This window comes from Petromyzon marinus, chromosome 19, assembly GCF_048934315.1.
Source record: "Petromyzon marinus isolate PM22_M1 ecotype Great Lakes invasive population chromosome 19, UKy_Petmar_22M1.pri1.0, whole genome shotgun sequence".
In the NCBI taxonomy this organism is placed as follows: Eukaryota; Metazoa; Chordata; class Hyperoartia; order Petromyzontiformes; family Petromyzontidae; genus Petromyzon; species Petromyzon marinus.
This window is the reverse complement of record NC_133685.1, coordinates 132,901-160,678: the sequence shown is the minus strand read 5'-3', so window position 1 is coordinate 160,678 and position 27,778 is coordinate 132,901. Positions and strand designations below refer to the sequence as shown.

At 46.2% G+C, this 27,778-nt stretch overlaps 1 protein-coding gene and 1 long non-coding RNA gene across 4 annotated transcripts in view; one reads left to right on the top strand and one right to left on the bottom strand.

Annotated features, from left to right (window-relative positions):
* PARD3 (par-3 family cell polarity regulator) overlaps positions 1–24,165 on the top strand; it is a 76,208-nt gene extending 52,043 nt beyond the window's left edge. For 2 of the 3 annotated variants that reach the window (XM_032957416.2, XM_032957418.2), the window contains 14 exons: positions 4,306–4,518; positions 5,146–5,316; positions 5,787–5,925; positions 6,566–6,671; positions 6,831–6,967; positions 8,783–8,827; positions 10,633–10,893; positions 12,158–12,377; positions 13,278–13,397; positions 14,169–14,453; positions 14,722–14,931; positions 16,966–17,068; positions 19,414–19,541; positions 20,743–24,165. In XM_032957416.2, coding sequence (XP_032813307.2) covers positions 4,306–4,518; positions 5,146–5,316; positions 5,787–5,925; positions 6,566–6,671; positions 6,831–6,967; positions 8,783–8,827; positions 10,633–10,893; positions 12,158–12,377; positions 13,278–13,397; positions 14,169–14,453; positions 14,722–14,931; positions 16,966–17,068; positions 19,414–19,541; positions 20,743–21,328 — 2,724 coding nt within the window. In that variant the 3' untranslated portion in view covers positions 21,329–24,165. The remainder of the gene's footprint in view (positions 1–4,305; positions 4,519–5,145; positions 5,317–5,786; positions 5,926–6,565; positions 6,672–6,830; positions 6,968–8,782; positions 8,828–10,632; positions 10,894–12,157; positions 12,378–13,277; positions 13,398–14,168; positions 14,454–14,721; positions 14,932–16,965; positions 17,069–19,413; positions 19,542–20,742) is intronic. The other variant, XM_032957417.2, reaches the window with a different exon arrangement.
* LOC142925122 (uncharacterized) lies at positions 20,638–27,613 on the bottom strand. The gene is made up of 3 exons (XR_012942216.1): positions 26,958–27,613; positions 26,074–26,101; positions 20,638–21,113 (listed from the first exon to the last, which is right to left on the bottom strand). It is a non-coding gene; the product is annotated as an uncharacterized LOC142925122 (long non-coding RNA).
* Positions 27,614–27,778: the final 165 nt, after the last annotated feature.

Below are 27,778 nucleotides of genomic sequence, written 5' to 3'. Positions count from 1 at the left end.
ATCTAAAATTGCTTTTTTGAGAACACTGTTATCATTGCAGGTCCAGGAAAATCGATTGTACCTTAGCGAGTGAATACATTCTGATTAATATTTTTTCCGGTCCAGGTAATCACAGCTTCAATAATTTCGATTTTTTTTTAACATTGTATGGACACATTTGCAAAGAGAGATAAAGTCATGAATTTTGGAGAAATATTGGGCAAAGTAGGGGCACATACAATTAGGGTCAGATGCCAACAGCTAAAGAATGACCATGAACAGATAACAGTAAACCAGTGATATTCAAGCCGATTAAACTGTAAAAATGGCATGTGGCCTATTTCTATAGGGCTTAAGCCTAGGACAAATGGAGAAAATAAATGGAGGTGGTGATACTCGAAGGTTGTTGATATCCAGGTAGTCTTCCATTGATTGACCCTTATATATAACATACAGATGGTCATTTAATTTAACCTGGTTGCTTAGCAAACGAGGTTGTGACTTTTGTGCCGTCTGTATTTTTGATTTGCACCCAGCAGACCCAAGTGGTTTGTTGTGACCTCTATGACGAGTCATTTGAATTGCTGGCTTTCATCAAATTATCTCATAGCAGCCACTTCTGACAGTGGAGCTAGATAATTAGTTAACGAATCAGAGAACAATAAAGAGGGCTCTAAACATATTTTTTATTCCCCAATATATAAGAATAACACACGATAAAACCTCAATTGATGGAGAACAAAGCAGGGGAGGTAAACCGGTTTAGCCATGTTGTGTGCTGTGTATATATATGAGTGCTTCTGAAGCCTCGTTCTCTGTACCCTGAGCTTTCTGCACTCGTTACGGGTCACGCTGGCAGGTGTGTGTGGTGCAGGGTAGTGGCACAACAAGGTGGTGGTTAAACTGCATGGATGTCATGCTCGGGTGCGATGCGGGCAGTGCCTGTAAATTTCTGCAAATCCGGGCTTATTGGCGTGCACTCTGCTGTAATTGGGGACCCTTTGGGACTCTCCCGGTGCCTGCGAGTATCTGCTTCTGGGGCCTCTCCTGGGACCGTTTCCATGGGACATCTCCTCCCTACACGGAGCCTTGGCTGCCCTGTTGGTAAACAAGCTGTCAGGGCCAGGCAAGCGAGTATTCATTTCTCGCACAACAACAGCAGCGGATGCTGTTTCTGTGTAACGTCGCTGACTATCGGGCGGTCAGTCCATAATCATTGTTTAACTAAGAGATTGAATTGAGCTATTGAGACACATGGAAGATTCAAGTTGAGTCCAAGTGATTTATTGCTCAAATTAACATTGAGGTTGAGCTCATCTCCTGTTTATAGCCCCGAGCCAGTTATAGGAAATGCCACATTCCTATGATGGGGGCGAGTATATCCATAGGAACCCCACCGTTGAGAACCACTTCCCCATGAAGTGGTATATATTTTATCCACCCTGGAGGTAAGAATGATGGGCCAAGTCAACCCCCAACCAGGATATGAACTTGCAGTCTTCCAGTTGCGAGCTGCTCATTGTACTGCTGAGCCACCTGACCGGTTCACACAATTTTTAAAGAAAACATTGTAAAGGTAATAAATCGGAACTATGTGTAACAATAACTTAAAACCCTACTTGAATAAGGCTATGTACAGAAATTGAAGAATGTGAACATTCTTGAAACATTTTATGACACAAGTAATATCGTTTCTTGAAGCAGAACAGTGAGATCAGGGAAGAAGAGGCAATGGAGAATATTGAGATATACATAACAACCACGTGATTATTTTAACGTCTCTCACAGTTTGGAGATGTAAATTAACATACTGCTACGTGACTGCATCATTGAAAGCTATATTTTACTTGATCCTCACACGAATGAAGCTAATTTATTGAACTGGATATTTGGTGGCACATTTCGTTTTTGCTTTCGAATAAAAATACGTAAAGTAATTGTGCTAATGTAGAAGGCGTTTGCTTAGCCTCAGAACCAGCACCACGGTTGTCTGAGTGACAGTCTCCCCGTGTGTCTCTTGAGTAGCTCGCTGTCACTTGTGTGTTATGTATTACACACAAATCTTGCGCAGGTCAGTGGTCGTCCCCTCCAGGATTGCTGTCACTACAGTTCAGCTCAGGGTGCTGGCACAGATTATTCATGAGGCTCTTTGGAAGTCTGCCATTTGCCATGTCCCTTCTGGCAGGGGTTGTTTCTTCTTGTTCACAGAATAACATTGCATTATCTTCAGCAGCGGCTGGTGATATTTTAGTAAATTATTTACTGTAACATTTAATAACATACTGAATTTGAGCATGGCATTACATTCGAGTTTTGCAGAATTGATATGACTGACATTGCATCTTCTATTTTAAAGAAAATGCTCTGTGATTTACATTCTCTTGAACAGCGCTGTTATTTATTTGTTGTTATCTGCTGGTGGAAGTACCCCTCATCGTCGCTGAGCGACGGCCTGGCCGTAGCCCCAACATCCCCATCTCCGCACCCCCGGGTGCCCCCTCCCCCCTCGCGCGTAACTCCCAAGTCGCCTTCTCCCGCACCCCGCACCAGCCGGGCCCCTCCTCGTGAACCCTTCCCTCAGCCTCACCAACCCACAGGCCTCCCACGTATCCCACCTGCATGCTTCCCATAGGGCCCCCATGCCCCCACGAAGCCCCTACTCTTGCACCGGGCACCTGCATACCCCCTCCCTTTCAGTCCAAATACTGGGGCCCTCCCTCTGATGCTGGGCTCTACACACCTGACCAACCTGCGCTGGTCAAGGCGTGTTGTTTGGGCTCAAGCCAATCAGAATGCTGGGAAATGACTGACGGTCATTGTTTTCTTTTATAACATTCAGTTTTTATTTGAAGCTTTCGTGACTGCAGGAATCCATACTCTTTGGTTCTTTAGGTAAAGTCACGTAGGTATAAAATAAAATAAATCACGACGTTTCGGACGCAACACAAGCGTCCGTCATCAGGTGGGATGATGATAGACGCTTGTGTCCGTCATCATCTGTTGCGCCCGTGACTTTACCGAAAGAACCAAAGAGTATCGATTTAAAGCTTTCATGACTGCAAGGATTCATCTTCTTTGGTTCTTTCGGTAAAGTCACGTAGAATGAGAATAAAATAATAAAATAAAACAATAAAATTCTCACGACGTTTCGGCCACAACAAGACAGTTTTTTGTTCCTTCACCTGAAGAAGGCTGCTTGTGTTGTGGCCGAAACGTCGTGAGAATTTTATTGGTTTATTTTATTATTTTATTCTCATTCTACGGGACTTTACCGAAAGAACCAAAGAAGATAAAACCAAAGAGTATATATTCAGTTTTGCATTACACTAAGACCCATATTTAACAGAGGGGGTCCTTATATAAATATCTAGCATTTCACCAGCATTGGTGTCACCAAGCCTGACTGTGCCGATGAGAGACTGAATATTAAATCCGGTCCAGAGTTTGCTTCGTTAAGCTAATGTGACTGAAAAAAATGCACCTCCAGAAGCCTGTGTGGCTGATGGGATGTATTAAAATTACATATTCATTTTGTTACTTATATTCTCCATAATGATGCTCGTTATTATTTTGCTCTATCTTATTTGATTCTCGTAAGAGACTTGTATAATTTCATAGGGATAGAAATGGGTCGTGATACCTATTGTTATCCCTGTTAGTGCTTGTTCAAGTTTAAAACTCATCTTTCAAGTTCTTTCTTTCGGGGACCTCCAATTCCTTTAACTCTTTGTGTCAAGCCCCAGGTTTGCATGGAAGTACGGATTTCTGGACATCTGTGAGAAAGAGCTTGATAGCTCATCAGATTCCTCCAGTCTAAATAAGATTCTGCTTCTGAAAGGACACACAGAGGTTCTTGGTCGCTCTGTCTCCTCGGGTTTCAACTGCGAGTAGGCCCAGGGGCACTTAGCTATGACTGTTGGGAAATGTACAACATAGGGTGGGCCTTGGGCATACTACAGATGATCCAACACTGACAAATGCACTCCAGTCACTGCATTGTGTAGCAGAAGTAATGGTCATTCAGAGTTAGAGCATTTATTACAGACAAGAAAACCAAGCTTCTTTGATGCCTCCTTACCCAAATTCGTTATACAGCCGTTCCTGTGGATGAGACTTGTGCCAAGCAGATGAATGGTTTTACTCTGGATAAGAATATCTTTGTTATATATGATGACAGAAACTGTAGAATTGCCAGACTTACGTGATATTATGATTGTCTGGCACTTGTATTTGGAAATGCTCAAGCTGGATCTGCCGATGATGAATGTGTCGATGAGCGTGACGGGTCTGACGGGTCTTCACGCACGGTGTCCGCTTGTGCCGCAGCCGGAGCGCCCACAAGTAGGCAGTGCGGCAGAAGAAGAGGATCGCTTGCTTTCCCCTGACGGTTCCCGCGAGTTCCTGACGCTCCACATCCCCCTGCACGACATGGGCGCTGCGAGCCTCGGGGTCAGTGTCAAGGGGACCAAGGATCGCCGAACAAACGCGGATCTGGGCATTTTCATCAAGACCATCATCGCGGGAGGGGCAGCTGCCAAGGTGTGCCAGCATGCTGGTGCACAGCACACTGGCGCACAGCCCGCTACAGCACGCTACGCCATGAAATCAGTGCACAAACATAAATAAAGACATTTTATTCTCTACCATTACATTTAGGTTGTCTGTTCTTGCAACTTAAAATTAAGTTAAAATTAAGTTTCAAGAACATCAAATTACATTTAGGTTGTCTTTAAATAGACAAAGGCAGCATGGTAGTACAGTAATAACTCTCGTGCCTCAGAGTGTGAAGAACCAGGGTTCGATTCCTGACTCGGGGAATTTTCAGTGCACGGGTTTCCTCTGGGTCCTCCATTTTGTATGTATTTTGAACTTTCGCACCGTATGTAGCCAACCGTGCTAATCGGAGTTTCCTCCTACAGCTACTAATCCACCACACTGTCATTGGTGTTGGCCAAATATCCCAATGTAGCAGGATCCGCCTGAATAACAGTCTTCGGACTCAGCGTGGCTTTCTTAGGTAAATGAGTATATGCTTTTGTCGGTACAGCACATTGCTTTTTATGGCACACTAATTGGGCTCCAGATTCCACCCTAAAAATGTGCTGCTTTATAAGACAGTTGTGGCGCAGGTGTTGGCACTGACTTGTGTGCGTGGCTCTCATTTAGGATGGGCGCCTACGTGTGGACGATCAGCTGATCGCCGTGAACCGCGAGTCGCTGCTCGGTCGGTCCAACTTGGAGGCCATGGAGTCTCTGAGGTGCGCCATGTCCCGCGATGCCGGCGACCCCTCGCTTATCCAGCTCGTGGTGGCTCGCTCGCTCGGCAAGCCAGGACCGGTGAGCGTGGGCTCCTGCAGGAGATGCGGGCGTGGAGATCAAAGGAAAAATATAACAACAATCTCGGATTTTCGTCCTGCTATTGCTATTCTCATAATTACTGTTTCCGTGAACTTCACTCGTGAAAACATTGTACAATCACAACTTGTTTTAGATCCATTACGGTCATCCTCGTGGCGGCTTTGGCTAGGCATCGAACAAAGACGGTCAATGCATCGCGCACTTTCAGATGTGCTTCTGCAGCCGTCTGGAACGCTCTTCCAATATTAGGAAGCCACTGGAGTGAAACACTTTTAAATCATCTAGATTGAAAACTCATTTATTTAGAACTGCTTTTTGTGTTTCGTTTGTTGTCCTTTCCCCCGCACCTCTGATTAGCACAAACATACATGCATAGATATTCCATAAGGCACCGCTCTCCATGGCTTAGACTCATCTCATTACACGCTGCCTCTCATGTGGCCCTGTAGACGGAGGTGGAGTCACACGCGCCTGGGTCAGCGGGGAACACGGCGGAGGTCAACGAGCGCCGGGTGTCGGCCACGCAGAGCCCCGTGGCGGCTCCTGACCTGGGGCCCGTCGACAAGTCTGCTAAGCCGGCGAGCACAGGTCCAAGCACAGTGGGCACATGCACAGCAAGCACAAGCGCAGCAGGCACAGCTGACTCCTCTGTGCTCCAACAGACAGCGCACACAGCCAGAAGTACAGCTCTGCTTTGGCTGCCTCCCACTAGATGAGGGGCGGTCGCCATGTGCATTTTGCAATAAAACGAGTAATTCCCTTGGAGTGAACCATGCACAATGCAATCAGAGGTGAAGGTAAAGGTGCAGCCACGCATTTCCTGGCTCACACCACTACTTGTAAAAAGGCCTCCTGGCTCACACCACTACTTGTAAAAAGGCCTTCACCAGAGTGAGCTCTCGAGAGCCCCTCTAGAGGGTATTTTGTAAACTCTTTCATGCTTACCGGATGTGTTAGTGTACCCACACTTTACTCAATTACACACAGCCTGTGCATTGTCTGTGCTGTACCCATTCATGGTGCTGGGTGGACAAAAAGGTAGGGTGGATTTAATAAATCTTTATCAGTTTCAACTGCCACGCCAGGGGATGGGTTCGAACTGGTGACCTATGGATTGCCAGTCGAGTGTCCTAACCATTACACCACGGCAGCTGCCCTACAATGCAGTTGTCTTAATCAAATTAATCCTGGGCAGCAGATGAATTGCTCTTTGCTTTACGGGTGACAGGAGCCTGGCAAGGCACAACTGACCGGGATGACTTGGGTGGCCAGGAGAGGAAGGCACCACAGGCCCGGAGCGTCCCCTGGGAGCCTGGCACCAGCAGCACACAGGGGTGAGACGGCGCAAGTGTGTAGTCTGCACGCTCGCACACAGGTTCAGCCTGAAAATAGGTGAGAATACGTGAGTTAATTAGTAACTGAGAAGTTTCCCTACTTGGTGATTGCGTGATTGTTTTTTGTTATTGTATTTAATGAAGGAGCTGTCTCCGCAGGCAACTGGACCCAGCGCTGGCCTTTCAGCGGGAGGGATTTGGCCGACAGAGTGTATCGGAGAAACGCACCGTGCAGTATGGAGACCCCAGCCACCTGGAGGTGCTCAAGGCACGCAAGTCCAAGAGCATGGACATGAGTGAGTGTTTGGGCGTTACTGCACAATTCTGGACAGCCCACAGCATAGTGAGGGCATGCCCATCTACCTATTCTGTGTTCAGTGTTGTCATTCATTTATGTAGCTTAATGTGCTAATACCTTGTCCCTTATACACAAATATCTGGAAAATAAGTAATAAAACATATTCCAAGTCAGTGTGATACAGGGCTGTCTTTCCATTCCAGGTTGAAGCATAGGGTTTTGTACAGGTAATGATGTAGAATTAGGCATTGCTCTATTCCTTTCTGCAGAGTGCATGCATTTTATTGGTGTTAGCAGAGCAACAAGCAAAGATAAGGCCATACAGAATATTATTTTTTAATCTGGTGTAATTGGCTCTTGGAATGACTGTTTTTATAGTGCACTTTCAGCTATAATATGAGCTTGTAAATTAACAAGTATAAAGTGCTGCCACAGCAAGCCATCTCCTAGCAGCCACAGTGCCAGCAGGGCCCGCTCTCTAAAACGCTATCATCAGAGTCATCCCAAGCTGTCATAATTATCACTTCTTCGTTGAAGTAATCTGTAGACTATGCCCCCTGGGGCGATGTCGTATCGGAGAGGATTGCACTCTTGTTGGTCCTTAACTGAAAACACTCATAACTGCCCTGTATGGATTTGTGTAACGTCACTGCAAGCCTTGCACTGGGTGCAAGGCGTATCGCGGCTAATGAACACACCCAGATAGCAGCGGCCAAAATTGATTGTCGCACCGTGAAGCGAGCTTGAATTTAAGTGACCCCTTTTCGTATTTGCTGAAATTTGGTGTTGACCAAACATGCCATTATAGGACTACAGAGCTTGGGCAATTATTGGCACCAGTTCTTACTGCTGTCCCACTTGACTGGTTTCCCTCACCTCTGAATCATTATCTCTCTTTAAGAGTGAGTGAAAACTCATCTTACAATATTAAAAGATACTACTGTACCCTGAAGGAGGTTGTCTCAATGTTACATGGACTACTCCGCTCTTCTTATTTTCCGCATCACTGGTTTATTAAACTGTCTTTGTCAATCCTAACTCAAAACGGCTTAGGGCCTTTAGTTTATGATCCAAACAGCGAATATCGTGACCTCATTAATAGAGCCTGTTGTACTTTTCCTTGCATGATTGTTGTAAGTAACACTATATTTGCATGTCTAGTTGGCTCTATATATTGCTCGCCATGGTTTTTGTACTCGTGCTACTGCTGTGATTCTAATGAACATACACAGCATGGGTCTTAAAACTGTAAGAATATTTCCCTTTTGTCAAACGTGGGCACTGAATCTGAACAGAGAAATTATTATTTGTAGTAACTGAAATGCGGTGGAAATTACTAAACGTTTCTCTATCAGTAAACTTGGATATTTAACATGTTTTAAAGATTACATGCCCAGTAATAAATCGTGTAAGTAGAATAGAACAGTTGAACTGTTGAATACATAACACAAACTAATCATAATCGTCATTTTGGAGAATGTAACTCAAAAAATAAATGAGCAGACAATTTGCCTCCTTCCCATATCGGTCCCTCCATATAAAAATATAAAGTATATTTTACAATTATGCACTCCCAGAATGCCGTGTGGGTCACTGGATGCATACAACATACTTTTTTAGTTCTTGTGGAAGGACAGATTTGTGAAGGTGGGTTGTCTGCTTGTTTATTGTGGACATTTTATGATTTTGTTCTCTTTCCTAAAACCAATGTAATGATGACCCCTCACGTGAAATCGTAGGAGCGATGCAGGTGTTTGTGCAGAATGGCTCCACTTACTCGACTAACCCACCTGCTCGCCCCCTACCCCCGCAGTCGCAGACGAAGGTAGCGTGCATGCGTCTGCTGAAACACGCAAAGGTGAGGCAATGGCTGGTAGTTTACTTGTAGATGCACAAGCCCTTGCTGATTGCCTGCCTATTCACCCGGATAGTGCTCAAGTGTGGGCTTAGCAGCGTGCGATTCATGGTGATTCTTATTGAATTTGCCACTCGTTGCTTTGCATCCGTCAGTGCATGTGTGTACGTATGAATGGATAACACATACACACCACATGCCTAGAGTGGGCTCCCTGCATTTTTCAGGCTTGTGATTTAATGTCTATCTTTACATGGTGTTTTTTTCCGTGAGTGACATGTATTGTCTATTTTTTTCTTTCTTTTCATTTTGTAGCAATATTTTTTACTTCAGCATATTGAGTACTCCATGGGTTATTGTGAAAAGCATTCTCCTCCGGTTATTATCTCGCCTGCTCTTAAGCCTTCAGGCACTGTGAGCCTACATACAAGAGAAAGGAGCCTCTGTAAGTGCAGTTTGCTGTAGCGGAGATCTCGCCACACGACCAAACGAGAGGCACGTGCATCTGCGATTGAATACAGACGCTTACCAAGAATGCTTTGGCCTTACAAAATAATTTCTTACAAGATTGTTCATGGTGTAATGGTCAGGTCGTCAGTTCGATTGCTTCTCAGCACAGCAGTTAAAACAATGGAGTAAGTTTCTGAAATCCGCCCCTCACTGTTGCCCACCCAGCAGTGTAAATGGGTTCACCCCAGTCAGTTGATCTGCAGATCATCTGTGGTGGGGTAAATTGTGGGTACACCCACTTCTTCAAATATGCCTGGTCAACGTGGAAGAGTAGACCAAATACCCTCAAAGTTTGCTCGAGCCGAGGCCCTTCAGGCATAAGCAGGAAATTCCAGTGCCGCACATTTACCTCGACCTCTTAACAGTACCAATAGAATAGGCCAGTGTCAATGAGGAGTGGTGTTCGTGAAAAGTCTGAGTTAAAGCATGTAATCATCTCTAGCAGCATGCTTATCCTGTATGGGCGCTGCTGCTGGCAGACACTCATTTATTTATTGCATTAGGGCTCTTTGCAGGGGATGTTCGTTGGGGTGTGGCGAAGCGTGAAGGAATCCTCGGGTTTTGTAGGTCTCCGTAAAAAACATTTTCCTGTAAAATCCCAGCGAGGGTTCAGCAACTGGTCACTCGGCAGAAGAATCGCAATGACAGTGCCCGTGTCTGCTCAAGGGGAAGAAATGGAGCACCTCGATGGTCTTGTGCTCTCCAGGTCGTTCTGTGAAAGTTGTTGAAAATTAGAAGTGTGGTTCACTTTACTTCACTTGATGAGGGTTGCAGTCCCCGCAAAAGCTGCTGAGTCAGTTTTTTTAGGCCAAATCATGTTACATCCATGTTTATTTTTCCGTAACATTATTTGGCTGTGAATGTTTTTTAAAATTAATTTGTCCTTGCCAACTTGCATTACAGGAAATATTTTTATATTGGCTCATATTTGTGCACTGTTTTCAATTTCTTCTGTAAAATGTGTTTGTGCTGATTTATATTTGCTTCTTTTTGCTCTAATTTTTATTTGGCTGTTTTTGCTCCGAATTTTATTCGGTTGTTTTTGCTCTGATTTCTATTACGTAATTTCTTTGTTGTGCTTTTGTAATTTTGTTGACCCAGGTCACTCTTGCAAAGGAGACTCCTGTCCTTGTCTTTTAATTTACACCTGGTTAAACAAAATACACTAGAAACTTGTCTTTATCCACAATATAAGAGCCACGTTATGCATGCCGATGTGCACGGTTCACGAATGCGACCAAGCCGAGCCTCAAGTTGCCACTACTGCTGTGTCGTCGTGCGCCCCGTGGGCTCTACAGGTCCCTCAGACGGCTCCGTTGGGCCAGCCTTGGGCCTCAAGATGAGCAGCTCGCTGGAGAGTCTGCAGACAGCTGTGGCCGCGGAGGGTGGCCACGCTGAGTTCCTCTTCCACCGGCCGCGCCCCCCCCGTCTCATCCGCGGCCGTGGCTGCAACGCGAGCTTCCGTGCGGCCATCGACAAGTCGTATGACACGCCCCAGGATGGCAGCGACGATGACGATGATGAGGATGACGAGGAGGAGGAGGATGCAATGGACACTGGTACTTTGGCAGAAAATATTCGACAACTCTAAATAGGGCGCCCAGTTTATTGTTATGTTCATACCAAATTCCTTGAACTATTCTAACGATTTTCTCATATGTGTTTCATTACCATTGTAAGTAACCGTACAACATGTCGCACTCGAGTGACAGGAGAAACTGTTTATTGTGTTTTTTAAGCAGGTGAGAACTCAAGAGACCAGCATGGTCCATTTGCAAGAATGACCTTGGTCACCAAAATGACAAACACAAGAACGTAGACACTAGTACAGCAATGGAGCAAATAGATATCAAATCAAGAACAACTGCATTACAGAAACTCGAAAATGCTGCATAAATTTAAATCAATATGAAATTTAAGTATTTTTTTTTTAAATGAAAGTTGACTAGAATAATTTACATTTAGAAACTTCCTAGTAAAATTAAGTTCCTGAAATAAAAAAAAATGGATTTGGAGTGATTGTCACAACAGCGTGTAAACAGACAAGATTATATTAAAATACCAAATAGACACCTATTGCAAGATATCAACTCTGCATTAACCGCACATGCTTGTGGTAAAATATGCAAACAAAGTTGCTCTAATAATATATGCATTGTCTGTGAAACTGATTGGCCTACACCAAAGACAGCCTTCTTTATTGTCTTGTCCCACCAGTGTTAGACCAGAGAACACAAAAAGGCGAACATTTCCAAAAGGAATGCGCCAATATCAATGCATTAATAGCTTGGATTTCCAGAAATGTTAAAGCCTATTCTACTTTTCATCAGTTTTATACTGGCAAAAAGGTCCCATAGATAGACAAGAATATATGTCTAATACAATTGCAAGTGAAGTTATCAAACTTTACACTGTAGTTCTTTTCTGTGTGTGTCCTGGCAAGTACTCGGGTTTCCTCATTGACTTTCAGTAAATGTAGGTGATGTGTACATTTATGAAATGTGGACCATGGTACTAGTGTACACGCATCACAGTATGTGTCTCCTATGTTGTCTGTGACACGTTCATCCTACCCTTCAGAAAGTCTGAGCCAAGGTTGGATTTCAAAAAGTCGAATCCTTACAGTCTGCCTCATTAGCAAGCATACAGTACAGCTACACTGCCATATTTAATTATTTCTTTGGCCATGTTGTATGTAGAGGTGACACTTGGTTTCTATAATCTGGCACATTCACTCCGAAGTAAACATGTTGATGATCAGTAACTGACTGCCTGTGGTTCGGAGTACATTGGGAGGAATTGTAACTTCCTGCAAATTCTCAGTGGAGGAAGAGGAGGAGGACCCGGAGGAGGCGGCCAAGGGCCTGGGAGATGGCGTTTCTGGAGCCCCCACCGGTCTTCCTGTCCCAAGCGGTAGCGCCAAGACCAAGCGCAGCTCTCCCAGGAGCAAAGACGCAACTCTGGAGTCTGGCGCAGCTGGCGACAAGGAGTGCAAGAAAGATAAGAAAGCCAAGAAGCTCAAGAGCCTTGGCATGGTGTTCAGGTAAGATCAAGATCATGGCCAGAGCCTTGGCATGGTGTTCAGATAAGATCAAGATCATGGCCAGAGCCTTGGCATGGTGTTCAGGTAAGATCAAGATCATGGCCAGAGCCTTGGCATGGTGTTCAGGTAAGATCAAGATCATGGCCAGAGCCTTGGCATGGTGTTCAGATAAGATCAAGATCATGGCCAGAGCCTTGGCATGGTGTTCAGGTAAGATCAAGATCATGGCCAGAGCCTTGGCATGGTGTTCAGGTAAGATCAAGATCATGGCCAGAGCCGGCAATGCCACCGCACCTCACCAACACTTTCTACCCTCCGCCAGATCCTGCAGCTGCTGTGAAGGAGACACACAACCTCCGAGGTCTGCTCTCCACGGTCTCCCACTATCTGCTCTTCAGACTTCCCTTTGGTCGCTATACTTGTGGAGACCATTCCAAAGCCTGTCTTGGCAATCGGCCCTCACCCATCCTGCCGAATCATATCTACGACCCTCATTTGCTGTGTTCTCTTCTGGACTTCTGCATTACTCATCTTGTCTTGCTAAGAAATTCCCTGTGTCCAACTTAAACACCTGGGCTCAAATGCAGCAACTTCATTTTGAGCTGCTTAAGATAAAGCTCTGTGATCTATACAGTGATATAGATATCAGGGAAGCTACCTAAATTTTAAGTTATCAGGTTAATGGCTGAATGTGATTCATTCAAAAACACGTACATTGTCATAAATGTTGAGTGCATTGTAATGATGATTCCAGTCAAGTCACATCATATGCGCATGCACAAAGCTGGTGAAATTCTCTTCGTGGTGAATTCGATGCTTTTGAGCATTGTTTGTTTAAGTGGAACTGGTTAAAAGATAAAGAGGTTGGAGATATCTTCCTAAAGACGTGCACTTGCCTAGGTTTGGAAAAGTTAAGAAAGAGGACAAGAGTGAGCAGAAGAGTGGGGACAAGCAGAAGGTGGTGGACAACAAGACGGCCACAGAGGAGGAGAAGGAGAAGATGAGGGACGAGCAAGAGAGGTGTGTGTATGAGTGTGTGTGTGTGCGCCCCCATCACGCCCCGTTGCGCTTTAAGAGAAGTTGTAGAATCACTTCCTGAAGTAATCACATGGCATGTGTTTTTGAGTTTGAGAAACAACAAACAATGAAATGCAATAGAAGGTGGTACGATCCTAATCATATCTCCCCCAGGAAGTTTTGTCCATCTTGAACAAAGATATGAAAAGGAGTGTCTTCAACAAAGTTGTCCTTTTCTTTCTGTTTCTTCACTTGCACTGCTCCACTGTGCAATTCCATCGTGTCTTTTCCCAAGCTATAATAATCGTGCTTTATTCAAGAAACCTGTTGACTCTTACCCATTTCAACTATAATAGTGCTGTTTGATGCTGGCCACTTAATGTTTTAGGCCTTTGGGCCCTGCACCCAGCATTAACGTTATTTCTAGGTGCCTTTTCCACGAGCATGAAGTGCAGTTTGTGTCAGAAACCCTTGAACTTAGCCTTGGTGTGTGTAACAAAATAAATAACAGCCTATTCGCCTCCTTTACACATTCCATCAGTCACACGGCCTTCTGAGAGTGCATAATTTCAGCAGCATTGGTTCAGTACAAGCCACCTCTGGACCGGTATTGACATTCAGTGTCACTAGTCAGGCTCACTTGAACTAATGCTGGTGAACTGCCAGATGTTTCTAGGCGAGGAACTTCTCTGTTATATCTGGGTCCTTGTGTGAGTGAATGCTCCTGACATCTACGTGATCCGTGCACCATTGATCTGGCGTGGGCGAGTGCAGGATCCAGACAAAGCACAGGGAGATTCGCGAGCGGCAGGCTCGCGAGCTGAAGCTGCAGCAGGAGCGCGAGCAGCTCGCCGCTCAGTCGCGCGGCACGTCTGGCTACTACGAGGAGCACAACCCAGCCTACGCCAGCCTGGGTCCCTCCGCGTCACCGCCTGCTTTGCACAAACCACCCTACGTGAAGAACACCAAGGCCTATGCCAGCGAGGACGAGATCCGAGCCATGTACGCCAAAGTGAATAAGGCGGGTAGCCTGCCGAAGCCTGTCCCCCAGTCAGAAAGGTCAGTTTTGAGTTTATTTTGTTTGACCCGGTGAGAACTGAAGAGACTAGGATGAGTCTCATTTGCAAAAGCGACCTGGGTCATGAAAATGACAAAAGCAATAACATGCAAAAATATGTCAGCAGTCGTTAAAAGTGTCATTTTCAGTTTCACTTCTCCAATGCATTTCAACGGTGAAAATATAAGAGACCTGTAATGTATGTAATATTCACCTGTAATGTTGAGTTTGACTGGGATTTTTGTGGTGCGGTTTTTGTTTCTCTGCCAGAATGCTGGCAGGGGGTCGTGTGAACTGCTACTACGAGGAGTGCAACCCGATATACGGCCGGACGCGGGACGGTGTGCCCAGGCACCCCCAAGCCAGTGGTGGGGGCCCACGCTATCACCGCGGGGAGGACGGGCAAGACGGCGACCCCGCGAGAGACATCTATGCCAGGGTGGCTAAAACCAGCAGTCTGCCCAGGCCCCAGCCCGACAGGTAGTGATAACGCCACATCTTTGAATTAAAGTGAGTGGTAATGGCGCTCACTGTTCGCTGGGGCAGGAAGCGTTGAGGAATGGCTCGCACAGTTGGCAACCTTGTGAAATTTACACGTGATTTTGTTTTTAGAGCCAGCTAGGGTTGCCACCTTTTCTACAGACCAAACCCGGACATGTTTTGCAGTCAGCCTAGGCCTCTAAACACTGCAGTGTACTGTTATCAAGTTCAACACAATACCTTGGTACAAATCAATTTCTGCCATCTGAACGCAAACTCAGGTTCCCAGACAGATGGCAACCCAAGAGCCACATTACCTTGTTCACGCAGGGGAAGCTAATGTTACGTCCCCTCAAAAATTTAATAGCAGATGATTTTCAGATTGGTTATTGACAATAATGTAGCCTTGTGAACATTGTTTACAGGTTCTTTACGATTAAAATTGCAGCTGGTTGTTGATGTGATATTTCTTTGACACCGAGCGTGTAGCAATGGCAAGGGGAGCATCACTTATTCTGTTTTATTTTAAAGACTGTCACATGTTATAGACATGAATGGTTTAATGAGCTCCTGGTGAGAAGCCAGCCCTTGCTGTGAGAGTGATGAATGTGCTGTTATGTTGCTCATGTAACTGGACGTTTCAAGGCAGTTGACATCGCATTAGAAATGGTTGCACCCGTGAAGTTGTTTCTTGGCAAAGTGCCTGTGAGATGTGGGAGGTTGTCGAGTTGATGCGGGCTTCATCTTCACCCAAGGCTGCGCATAAGTCTAATCAAAGTTGTGATCTGGTCTTGGGCTACTGTTTGCAGCGGTGGAGGTGGTGATCACGTAAAGTGGCAACTCTTGTCATTTTTCCAACACATCACTGCTAGGGAATCAGGGTGGTGCAGTGGTAACACTTGTGCCTCACAGCAAGAAGGACAGGTTCTATTCCTGAATCGGGTGCTTTTCTGTGTGGAGTTTGTATTCTCTCCCCCTGTTTTCCAAGTTTTTCCTCCTGGTTCTCCTGTTTCTTCCCATAGCTAAAACATACAATGTTTATGGTGTTGGCCAAACATCTCCATGTATCCAAAACTTCCTGAATAGGACGCTTCGGTCTCAGTGTGGCTTTCCTGGGTAAATTAATCATTGCTATACAGTAAAATCACAGTGTTTTTGTGTACATAATCTGCTTTGGGCATCCGCCTGATGTGTGCTACTCGCGCTGTCTGTAAAATGGTTGACGGTATAATAGGGAGGCAGCTCACAATCCTTGGGAAAACAATATTTTACATTTCTGCTGTTTGTATAAACTATTTCTCTGGCAATTTGACAATTGAAACCCGCCGAATGGCTCAGCGCTAGAGCAAGTGGCTCGCAATTAGAAGTGGCCCATCGTCCCTCCGGGGTTGATAAAATAGGTACTACTTTGTGGGAAGGTCAGCAGTGGTCCTATGGAAGGACTTGCCTCCACCATAGGAATATAGAATTTCCCCCACTGGCTTAGCGTTATTAACAGGGGGTGAGCACTGCCTCAAAGCTGATTTTAGCAAGGCATCACTTTCACTTGACGTTGAGTACAAGTGAAATGCTCGTGGTGTGATTTCTCTGGCTGTGGGAGGTTTGCTGTTGGGTTTGGATGAGGACCAGAGAATATTGTCCCGTGCCCGGGTTGGCACTGCCTGCCTGTGGCACTGCACTCACAGCTATTTTAGTCAATTGCGATTATTGCACAAAGTGACATTTCACCCAACAATCCAAAAAACACCGCAATATATTTTTTTAAATGTATGATTTCACTTGTTTACCCGAGAAGCCTCAGTCTCAAGGACCTCTTTCAGGAGGGTCCTGCCAAGCTTTCACAGCATTGGGATGTTTGGCCAATACCAGTTCCATTATATTTTAGCTATCGAACCCAGACCCTTTTTGCTGTGAGGCACGAGTGTTACCACTGCGCCACCCTGCCGGACTAATGAGAATGAAAATTATATTCTCATTTTAGCCGTGCATCCAGGGAACCTAATGAAAGTAAAATTGTTTGTGGTGTTTTCACAGCAGAGCCACACATGGCTACCAGTGGGTACAGAGAGAAGGGGGATCGACAGCTCGTGATGGGTCTGATGACAAAAGGGCACCTTCTGGTGCAGAGCACTCTCGGGTGAGTGTCAACTGAGTGGCATGCAATGGCACTGCTATGGGTGAGAATATAGGAGAGGCGAAGGCAATTAAGGTGGAACGTGGAAAGTTGGCATAGAATGGAGTGTCTAAAATTAACCATTGAAAAGCACATTGAACTCAGTGAGTGTTGCTCACTGTGACAGCCCACCGCCACGTGATTAAATCTGCCCAAATAACGACAAATCTGTCTCTTTAAACACAGACGCTGCCTTGCTTGGCAAGCACAGAACCCTTTTGCTTGAGCCCTTGACGTCACCGTGGGTAAGGCTGAGACGGGGTAGAGCATGACTACCTGGCAGCCGTCTCGCTTTAGCCTTTTGGTGACTCCTGAGAGGGCTCTTGGCCGTCTGCTCCACCACTAATCGCTGCATGGCTTCCCTCACAACGCACACACACTCCTACCTTCTCATGAATGCCTCGGTGAAGCAGAGCAGTGTACCTATGCCTCGAGCATGTGTTACAGATAAAATAGCTGCACCTTTAGCCACATTGCGCACAAGCCCTTTGTGATGCGAGAGATTGTAAAGTTTCATATTGATGAGTCACATGGAGTATATAAAGCACATGCCTTTTAGTTTCACCGATTAATATAAACAGTTTGCATGTACGTTGTATTATCTCTTATTCATATTTAGTTTGTGTAAAAAAAAACAATTATATTGTATATCAAAACAAAAAAGATGGTAATTATGCTATGGGCGGTTGATTGTATATGGCTCGGCATGTTTAACGTGGGATGTTGGGTTTACTATGTGACTTTTATTTTGTCCGATGTACTTTTAGCCAATGTGCCTTTTGGGGTCACCACCTCTGTCTGATTTGCCATGAGGCTACCTATATTGAATTGCAGTTTGTAAGCCACATTGATATTTATATTGAGTGCTGTTGTTTTACGCAATATTTTCTCTAAATATTAACACAATGCAGTGGCTATGCATAAATCTAACCATTTAGTACAGACCACCGTCACAGGGGGAATATAACTACAATTGAACCGACAGCTTCAATCATGTCATGTATAAAAGTTGTATCCGTTTATGAGAATGTTTAGTTGAAGAATAATCTGTGTACAAGGCTCACAGTGTGGGAAGCAGGAGACGATAACATGAAGTGTATTTACACACGAGTATTTTTCATTTAAGGCTGTAACATATCACGCATGTCGATAACCGTTGCACATTCTAACGCATGTGTGCCGTTAAATAAAGTATACCTTGCTAAACTCATCACTTCGTGTGCTGAATTTTAATTACCCACAATCGCTTTCATTTATTGGAATGCAATTCAAATTTCCAACCCATTTTGTGGCTGTTGAGTCTGATAATAAACTGCGCAGTTGGCACAATTGCATGGCTTTCCGACTAATCCGCTCACACTCTTCTTGGCTGCTGGACATTGCCTCCAGTATCGACGGGTTCGAGTTCTGCAAACCTTTCTCAGGATGCGTATTCATTTTGGATTTTCTTTGCCCTCGCGATGTGTTCGGTGCAGATTGACCAGTGGTGGCCACTGCTCCAATATGCTGTACCATTATACCATAACACAAACCTGGGACCTATACCTCACTAAAAGTTGAAACTGTTCTGTGGTTTTGCTTACAGCAGTGAACCATTCTTGATGAAATTATGCACTGCCAGAAGGTCATATGGCTGATGAAATGTGTGGAAGAATTATTTTTTTTTACATGTGGATGTTAAGTATTGTTTGCTGATTCATTTTGTAGCATTTTATAAGTCATCCTGTGTTTCGATGGGCATACATCACCGGATGTTGTTTTAGTTGCAAATCTAATATATTGTAGAAATGCTGTGTTTTTGTAATATCATATTTGCATTTTTATATTCTATCTTTTTTCCAAGTTACATCACAATTGTTCCAATCGATATTACACCGAGATGACAATTTCCATTTGGAGCTCTTGCAGAAAGGATTATATCAGTGCATGTGAGAACAGTTTTTGGAAGATGATATGACAGAACTACTTCTTATGAGGGGCAAATATCCATTTGCCTCTCATATATAGAGGGTGCTACATCCATACATTTGCAGATCACTCTTGCAATTGAAACCTTGTGGCTAATGGGATATGTAAAAAGAAATGTTATTTTTTATGTGGCGTGACATATATGTGGAGGCGTATTGTCTGCTTAGAGGCACGAGAAGGATCAACGCACAGGGTGCTGTGGGTTTGTATAAAACGAGCGGCACTGTAGTTGCGTGGTGAATGCATGCTTGCTGCTGCGTGGGCTGCTGTGTCCTTGGCCTCGGGGGTGGTCTCCTTTGCCGCCTGTGGCTCGCGTGGCCACGGGGGGCCCCATCCGCCAGTCGCAATCTGGCTCAGAGGTGCGGGGCGGCCGTAGTTCGGTGCCGCTGGATGCCCAGCGCCGGAGCCGCTTCCCAGACATGAGAGACCTCCTGCCTCGTCCTCAGAAACGCGCCTCCTCCCCCACCAGGTGAGGCCCTCGTGCAACTGCCTTCCGGATTTGCCGCAGCCCTTTCAAGCCCTCTCGGCACAGCCTGGCCTGTGCCGTGTTCTGCGGACAATTAGCACACTCCAGACGCACTGCTGTGTGCACTTTACCATGATCTTGCAATCACGGGTATGGCCTGTGAACACCGGTGGTTTGTGAAGGTGCGGTGTAGGGTTGTTAAATGAAGATCCGCAAACTTCTAAGAATCATTTACCCGTTTTTAATTCACGAACCGCTAATTAATTTCAGGAGAATTTTAGTAATAAATACACTGATTAGCTCATTAAATTTTTTGCATGGTATATTTGCCTTCGTTTCTCACTTGTTAGTTAAAATGTAAAAGTGCAGCCCTGCAATTGCTTGCTCATGCCACTAGTGGTGAAAGGATCAAAGACAAAGCTCCCACGTATAACCTTAAAAGACTGGAGGAGCAAGTGCTTTTAGCCAGCACCTATGAAGGCCGGCACAGCACACGAAGGGGTGGGTGGCCAGCACCATGCCCGGCCGCCTTTGTCTTCTTAGTGGTGATGTTTACACACCGCACCAGGTACTCATTTGAGGCTGAGCCGACCTAGGAGAGGCCCAGGACCAGTTCAGATAATTGTCAAGGGTGTTGACCATGAGCAGGAATTGAATCTGGGTTGCCGGGGTGGGCATACCCACACTTTACCTTACTGCACGCCACCTTTACCCCACCACATTAATACTGCTAGGTGGACAGAGGCGAGAGGGATTTAATTAACTTTTATAAATCATATTCGCAATCGACGACCTCTAGATTGCATGTCCATTGTTCTACTGCAGCTCCCTTCGTTTGTGCATGCGGCAACCATTATTTGCAAAATAATTTCATGCAGTTACCGGTAAATGACAATCATTTTTTGACATTGCATTGGAGTATTTCACTTGGATAATCATGGAGTTGGAGCCTCTCTTTTACAATGGTATCCAGGCTGTCGATTGAAACACGCACAGAAAACGTGCAATGACCCGTACACATTTCAATCTCTAACTTTTGCAGCATGTATTTACACACTGAATATGGCACCAGTCAATCGCCACCCTGGATACCCATGCACATTGGATGTTGCATCTCTAGGGATTTTCCAGGTGAAATTTTTGAATTCATGCATTTAAAAAACCCACCTGTTTGTAAGATCAACTGTGAATGTTTGTAATTCAGGCAAACCAAGCGAGCATCACGCCCAGCAGAAGATACCCGAGCAGAGAAAGTGACTTCAGCGTCTCGAGGAGACCCAGGCAAAACATCGCGCACGCAGCCACTGCCCTCTGCACCGCTCAACTCTGAAGCTCCTTCCAGCCGCTCCCGACACGCGAAGCAGCAGGTGGAGCAGCCTTCGCGCCACGCGGAGCGGCCCGCGGGAGGCGTCCCGCAGCCCGCAGGGATGGGTGTGTTGGGGTTTCCTCGACTCGCAATCCTCTCCACGGGCTCTCTACAGCGCCGTGCCGCCACCTCTTCGCAGCGGGACACGGGGCGCCCTGGCCGGACGGGACCCACGGTCGGGGGCCGTTCGGTGGAACTCCAGAATTCTCCTGCGCAACTCACGCGTATTCCCCGCTTCCATTCGGCGGGTGCTGGAGGGGGGCACCACCACTACCACCAGCAGCATCAGCAGTCCCCACTGGCCACGCAGGCCACCCACGTAGGCCAGCAGCAGGACCTGGCTAGGTTTGGCTTTCAGCCCCCCAAGGCCCGTCACATGTTGAAGCCCAAGGACTTTCAATGGGGGCAGACAGCAGCAGTCTAGCAGTTAGGCTTGCTACCTGTCTGGGTTGACCAGAACAGTCTGGATATTGGCAACCATGTTTGGGTTGCAGATCTGGAGGTATTATGTGTAACTCTATCATGTCCCGGTTTGATCTAGTGGAAAAGGTGGTGATGCGATGAGTAGTGCACTCAAGCCAATCGCGTGGGCTATGTTTCACCTTGGGAGCAATACCGCTTTTACATGTTTCTATTGTACGGTCGTGGGCCTTGGCAGCTGTTTGTAGGGTGCTGCTGTGTAATGACTTTTTAGTAGTTTGACATAATCTAGTTTAATGGACCCCCTCCGTAAATTGTGGTCTTGGATTGTTGCCTCCTCTCATCACTTCCATTGCTGTGCTGCAGTGGTTGTCAATGAGGTACGAAACCACGTGCGTCTCGACATGTGAGATGGTGCACACACAAAGCCATGTCCCATAATTTGTTTTGAACACAAACGGTCTCCAAAAATTAGCTGATCAGGTGGCTGCTCATCAGCATAGCGAGCGACTCGCATTCGGAAGGTCGCAAGTTAAAATCCTTGTTGGAGGCTCAAGCAGCCCATCCTCCCTCCGGGGTTGATAAAATTAGTACCACTTTATGGGAAGGTCAACAGTGGTTGTCCTATGGAGAGACTCGCACCCACCACTGGAATCTCTCCACTGTCTCGGTGCTGTAAACTTGAGATGAGCATCATTGCCTCTTGTCATGAGCAGAAAATCACAATTGTGCTGGCAGGTGTGGGAGGGGCTGGCAAGGGTGGTTGTTAAAAGGCAGTGAAAAATGTCACCAGGTGGTTTGTAACGGGTGGTCAGCTCTGCCCTCATGACGCCCTTGCTAGTTCAGGATACGAGCGCTCGATGACTTCCCAGGGTCACTCTGCTGAAATAAATAAATAAGCATACAATCCGCCTCCACATAAAATATATAACGTGATTATTCACTCTTGAGCATCATTCACATCCTATCAGCTATGCGGCCTTGTATAATTTTAGAGAAGGTTTTTGTCTTTGTACATCTGACATCAGTATTGATTCAAGCAAGGCTGATTGCTGATGAGACACTGAATGTCAAAGCTGTTCCAGAGTTTGTGTTGAACCAATGCTCCATAATAAAGGTTTTTTGGGTTAGATCGCGTAAATATATAAATTTGTCGTTAAAACCCGCCACCACCCGACACAGCCAACTAGTAAGGGTTGTCACGAAAACAGAACGTGGCCAATTCGTCACTAGTACAGCACACCGGCGTTTTGGAGAGCCAAGCCAAAACATTTACAATCTGAGTACGTCGTTTCGGCAGTAATTATATAAAATAATTTCTGTATTTTATGTACCGTGCCAAATCTGACTCGGATGTTTTGTTTTTCCAAACATATGGCTAGTTTATCAGTTACTCCCGCAAAATACAGATTTTATTTTTGGTACAAAAGATGTATTACCGAAGCTATCAACAGAAGGTGTGTACAGGATTAACTGCACGTGTGGGAAATGTTATGTTAGGCAAACAGGACGAATGATCAGCACGAAACTAAAAGAACATCAGAGAAATATTAAATGATCACAAATACAACTGTCAGCAGTAGCAGAACACGCGTCCCAACAAAGACACTCAGCTGATTTTGATAATGTTGACGTTCTCTGAAAAAACTAGCTACTACTGGCCAAGAATAATTAGAGAATCTAGCGAAATTGAAAGAAATAAAATAATTGTAACCGTTCGGATACCTACCGCCTTAGTGCTACGTGGAAGCGAATAATCAAATAATACATTATTTTAATGCATGCCTATAAAGGGCAGCAGACTTCAATAGAGATTACCGTTGGTACGGTTATTTAATACGCACAATAGACAAGAAGGACAAGATCAAAGCGCTCGCATAATGCGCAAGAGCGCAAAATTGTGGTCACCACATCTACGCCTCTATATAAGGTACGAAACAGGTGGACTTCTCCAAAAATCTGGTTGTCGCCTGATGACGCTAGTAATTACTGCCGAAACGTCGTACTCAGATTGTAAATATTGTGGCTTGGTTCTCCCAACACACCGGTGTGCTGTACTAGTGACGAATTGGCATGTGCTGTTTACGTGACAACCCTTACTAGTTAGTTGGCTATGTCGGGTGGTGGCGGGTTTTAACGACACATTCACGCGCTCTAACCCAAAAAAAACTTATGGATGATATTGGTCGCGAAAGCCTACATGTTAAACTTAACCAATGCTGCTGAAATTATGTACTCCCAAAGTTATTGCTAATGGAATGTGTTAAATACTTTTATTTGCCTGGAGGGACAGATGTGTGAGGGAGGCGAGTTTGTCTGATTATGTTATCTTGTATTCTCCAAGATGCCACGGATGGGTCTGATCGTGGTGTGCGGTCAGAACCGTGCATGCATCGATCGGCATATGGCAGCCTATTCTCATGAACGTGTAACGGACAATATGTAGATTTACAACATTTCGTTATAACCGTGCATGCTGAGCCCCGTGGGCACAGATCCGTACAGCCACGCACAGCAGGGACCATATGAGGACCAAAGTTATATCCGTAGACACGTGATCACTTGTATTCCCACTTATTATCCAGGTATGTTTTATTCAGCTGTGTGTGGAAGCTGTAAGCAAGTTGTAGGCTTGTAACCTTCAGCGAAGAACGCTTTTACAGCCGTCTAATGATGGCGTAGTTTAACATTATACCTTGGCTTCAGTGGTAAATTAGCGTGCATCAATAGGCATATGGCAGCCTATTATAGACGTGTAACTGACAATATGTAGATTCATAACATTTCGTTTATACCTTTGTAACAAAAAAATTATAAATAAAAACTACTTACAGTATGCAACCTCGCTTGTCAGTCTGATATTTGCTCCGCAATTAGCGTGTGTGAGACCGCGCATACCTTGTCGATCCAGATCCCGTAGACCCCACTAGACCACCCGCAGGTACGATAACACCATAGCGACCCCTACACCCCCCACCACCACCACCACTACCACCACATTCTCCGTAATAATCATCACTTTCCATTTCCAGCAGCACAACACCCCACCACCATCATGGTGTTGGTGTTACTCTGGTAGTGAGGAAGTGCGGAGAGCGAACCAGAGAGTCTGAGAGCAGGTAAAGCACCAGCTAAAGATGATCTCCCAGGTGCTGAGGGTAGGTGGAAATGTGCAGGCTACCATATATGGCATGACCATCAGCCCCATCAAAACTAAGCACCTGCCTGATGGGGCATTTGTGAAGAGAATGGAGAAATTCCCATATCTGGGCAAGAGCCAAATGGCTCACAGGGCTATACCAAAATAAACTGAAAAAAACGTTCCTTTTTGGCAGCAGAGGTCTCACTCCGAATGAGTCGAGAGGCATTATCTTTTCATCGACTGCGTAAAGCTGTGTGGAGCGACATGGCCTATCGCTCCATACTAAGCTCCGGGTCTTCTCGACTACAGTCATGCCCTCCTTTATGCTTGTGTAATGAGTCGAACTGAGTCGCATACGTTATCATGGGAGCAACACTATTAAATAAATCAACATAACACAACCTACACTTGGGTGTTGAATGTTCTTCTAGCCACGCTACGGCAGAACTAGACACGGTTTGCTATCCCGGCCCGGACCACAAGCTGGGTCCCGGACCGCGTGGCTAGAGGCTCCTTTTACCCGACGCGGATCTTCATCACCAGCAACACGAAGAACCCCGAGCCCCTCACGGGCCCCCCGTTATACCCACCTGGGATGGGGCTGGCTCCACCCTTCGCCCCGCCCACGTTCCAGATCTCTTGAGCTCTTTCCCAAAGGCTCCCCGAGAGCTTTTTTAGACCACGTGACCGCCCAGTGGCCCTCGTCTACCGGTGGCCCCCCTCCAATATCATCCGGTCACGTGTCGGCAGGTCAACCAGCGTATCATGCCCCAAGGTAACCCTGGCTGGCTGACACTCTCGTTCCTTCACCGGGAGCCCGCACCGCACGCTGTACGCGGTGCCTCCGCGATGACCAGCGCTCACCCAAGCCCCGCTAGGGCTGGTGGTACTACGTCGAGTAAGCGGGCTACACGTAATGCCAACACAATATCCGCCGTGGCTTCGTAAGCCCGGCACCACACAGTGACAATCAGTCACTACACTTGTGAAACGTGGACCCCTTTAAAGGAACATCCGTGCCAATTTAAAACATTCGGCCCAGCCTGCCTACCATTCCATTCTTGGTTTAACCAGAGCTGAATGTGTGTGGAGCTCATATCCATTAAAGATATGGACACTGCTCCATCAGTGAGCTCTCTGGCAGGTGAGGCTGCGTTGGCTGGGTTGTGTAACCCGCATGTCCAGCCACCACGTCCAAACAGCTTTTGTTTGGCCGGATATGGAGGCTAAACGGGTGAGGCACATGCTAGAGAAGAGATGGACTGATGTGGTACAGGAGAATGTTGAGCTGAGATGACTTGCCGATGACTGGTACCAGCGGTGTCAAGATTGGCCTCTGTGGAGGAGGTTCGAGAACTAGTGCGGGGCCTGTAGCATATGTTATAAAGGGGCCCTATATAATAAAAATAACTAATTTGATTTGGAGCTTTCGTGACTGCAGGAATTACTCTTTGGTTCTTTCGGTAAAGTCACGTAGAAAAATAATAATAAATTAAATAATAGCAACACAAGCAATCATCAGGTACAATGAAAGAGAAAACAAACCTAGTAAAATTAGAATGCAATACAACACTGAGAGTCGGCTAACATAACAGTCAACACCCTACCTGGTTGATTACGTTCTCCCAAAGATTGCTAAATTTGAGAGAGAGACAAAACACAGACACGGAGACAGACAGACACATAAGCAGAGAGATGACACAGAGACACACATTGCTCTTTCTACGTGACTTTACCGAAATAACCCAAGTGTAAAAAAACAAATATTAAAACATTTTTAACTTGTATCGTAAAGGAATTGTATTTTTTCATTTTCTATACAGCCAGATACTAAACAAATCGCTAACATTAAACACCCAATCGTTCATAAAAGTTGAAGGCAGTATAGTACTATAGTAATACAGAAAGTGCAGAATCACTGAACCGGAATTGATAGATTAAAAGCATTTAGCGCGTGGTTCTTGAAAGTGCGGGGCCCGTAGCTACTACATGTGTAGTAGCTACTATTGCATGTGTAGTAGCTACTACTGCATGTGTAGTAGCTACTACTGCATGTGTAGTAGCTACTACTGCATGTGTAGTAGCTACTACTGCATGTGTAGTAGCTACTACTGCATGTGTAGTAGCTACTACTGCATGTGTAGTAGCTACTACTGCATGTGTAGTAGCTACTACTGCATGTGTAGTAGCTACTACTGCATGTGTAGTAGCTACTACTGCATGTGTAGTAGCTACTACTGCATGTGTAGTAGCTACTACTGCATGTGTAGTAGCTACTACTGCATGTGTAGCTACTTTTGCTACTAGGATAATCCGGCACTGTCGAGAACGCTCCTAAGCAGTTTGAGGCAGTCGCCCTCCAACAACAGGGGAGGGCGGAGGAGCGAAGCTCACAACGAGCAGAGCGCCGGGCCGATGAAACGGAGTGGAGTTTGCACAGTGGGGAGCACAGTTGCTGCGTTTACGAGTAATCTTACTGAACCCATGGCACCTGGGTATATTTCTTGACTTGTCAGCGAGCCTTCAACACTTCACGTAGCATCAAAGTGCACCTCGCCTGGCACAAATGCCGTGGTGACGTCCCCACTTCGTGGCGAACAGCGGTTGTCGTGGAGGTGTGAGAATGGAGCTGTATGTGTGCGGAGCCACGTGTGGAGCGGTGTGTGTGCGGAGCCACGTGTGGAGCTGTGTGTGTGCGGAGCCGCGTGTGGAGTTGTGTGTGTGTGTGTGTGCGGAGCCACGTGTGGAGCTGTGTGTGTGCGGAGCCACGTGTGGAGCTGTGTGTGTGTGTGTGCGGAGCCACGTGTGGAGCTGTGTGTGTGCGGAGCCACGTGTGGAGCTGTGTGTGTGCGGAGCCACGTGTGGAGCTGTGTGTGCGGAGTCGCGTGTGGAGCTGTGTGTGTGTGTGTGCGGAGCCACGTGTGGAGCTGTGTGTGTGCGGAGCCACGTGTGGAGCCACGTGTGGAGCTGTGTGTGCGGAGCCACGTGTGGAGCTGTGTGTGTGCGCGGAGCCGCGTGTGGAGTTGTGTGTGTGCGGAGCCACGTGTGGAGCTGTGTGTGTGTGTGCGGAGCCACGTGTGGAGCTGTGTGTGCGGAGCCGCGTGTGGAGCTGTGTGTGTGTGCGGAGCCGCGTGTGGAGCTGTGTGTGTGCGGAGCCGCGTGTGGAGCTGTGTGCGCGCGGAGCTGCGTGTGGAGCTGTGTGTGTGCGGAGCCGCGTGTGGAGCTGTGTCTGTGTATCTGTGTGTGTGTGTATCAGTGTGTATATGCGGAGCTGTGTACGTGTGCCCGCGTGCGTGTGATGGCCTCACGCGG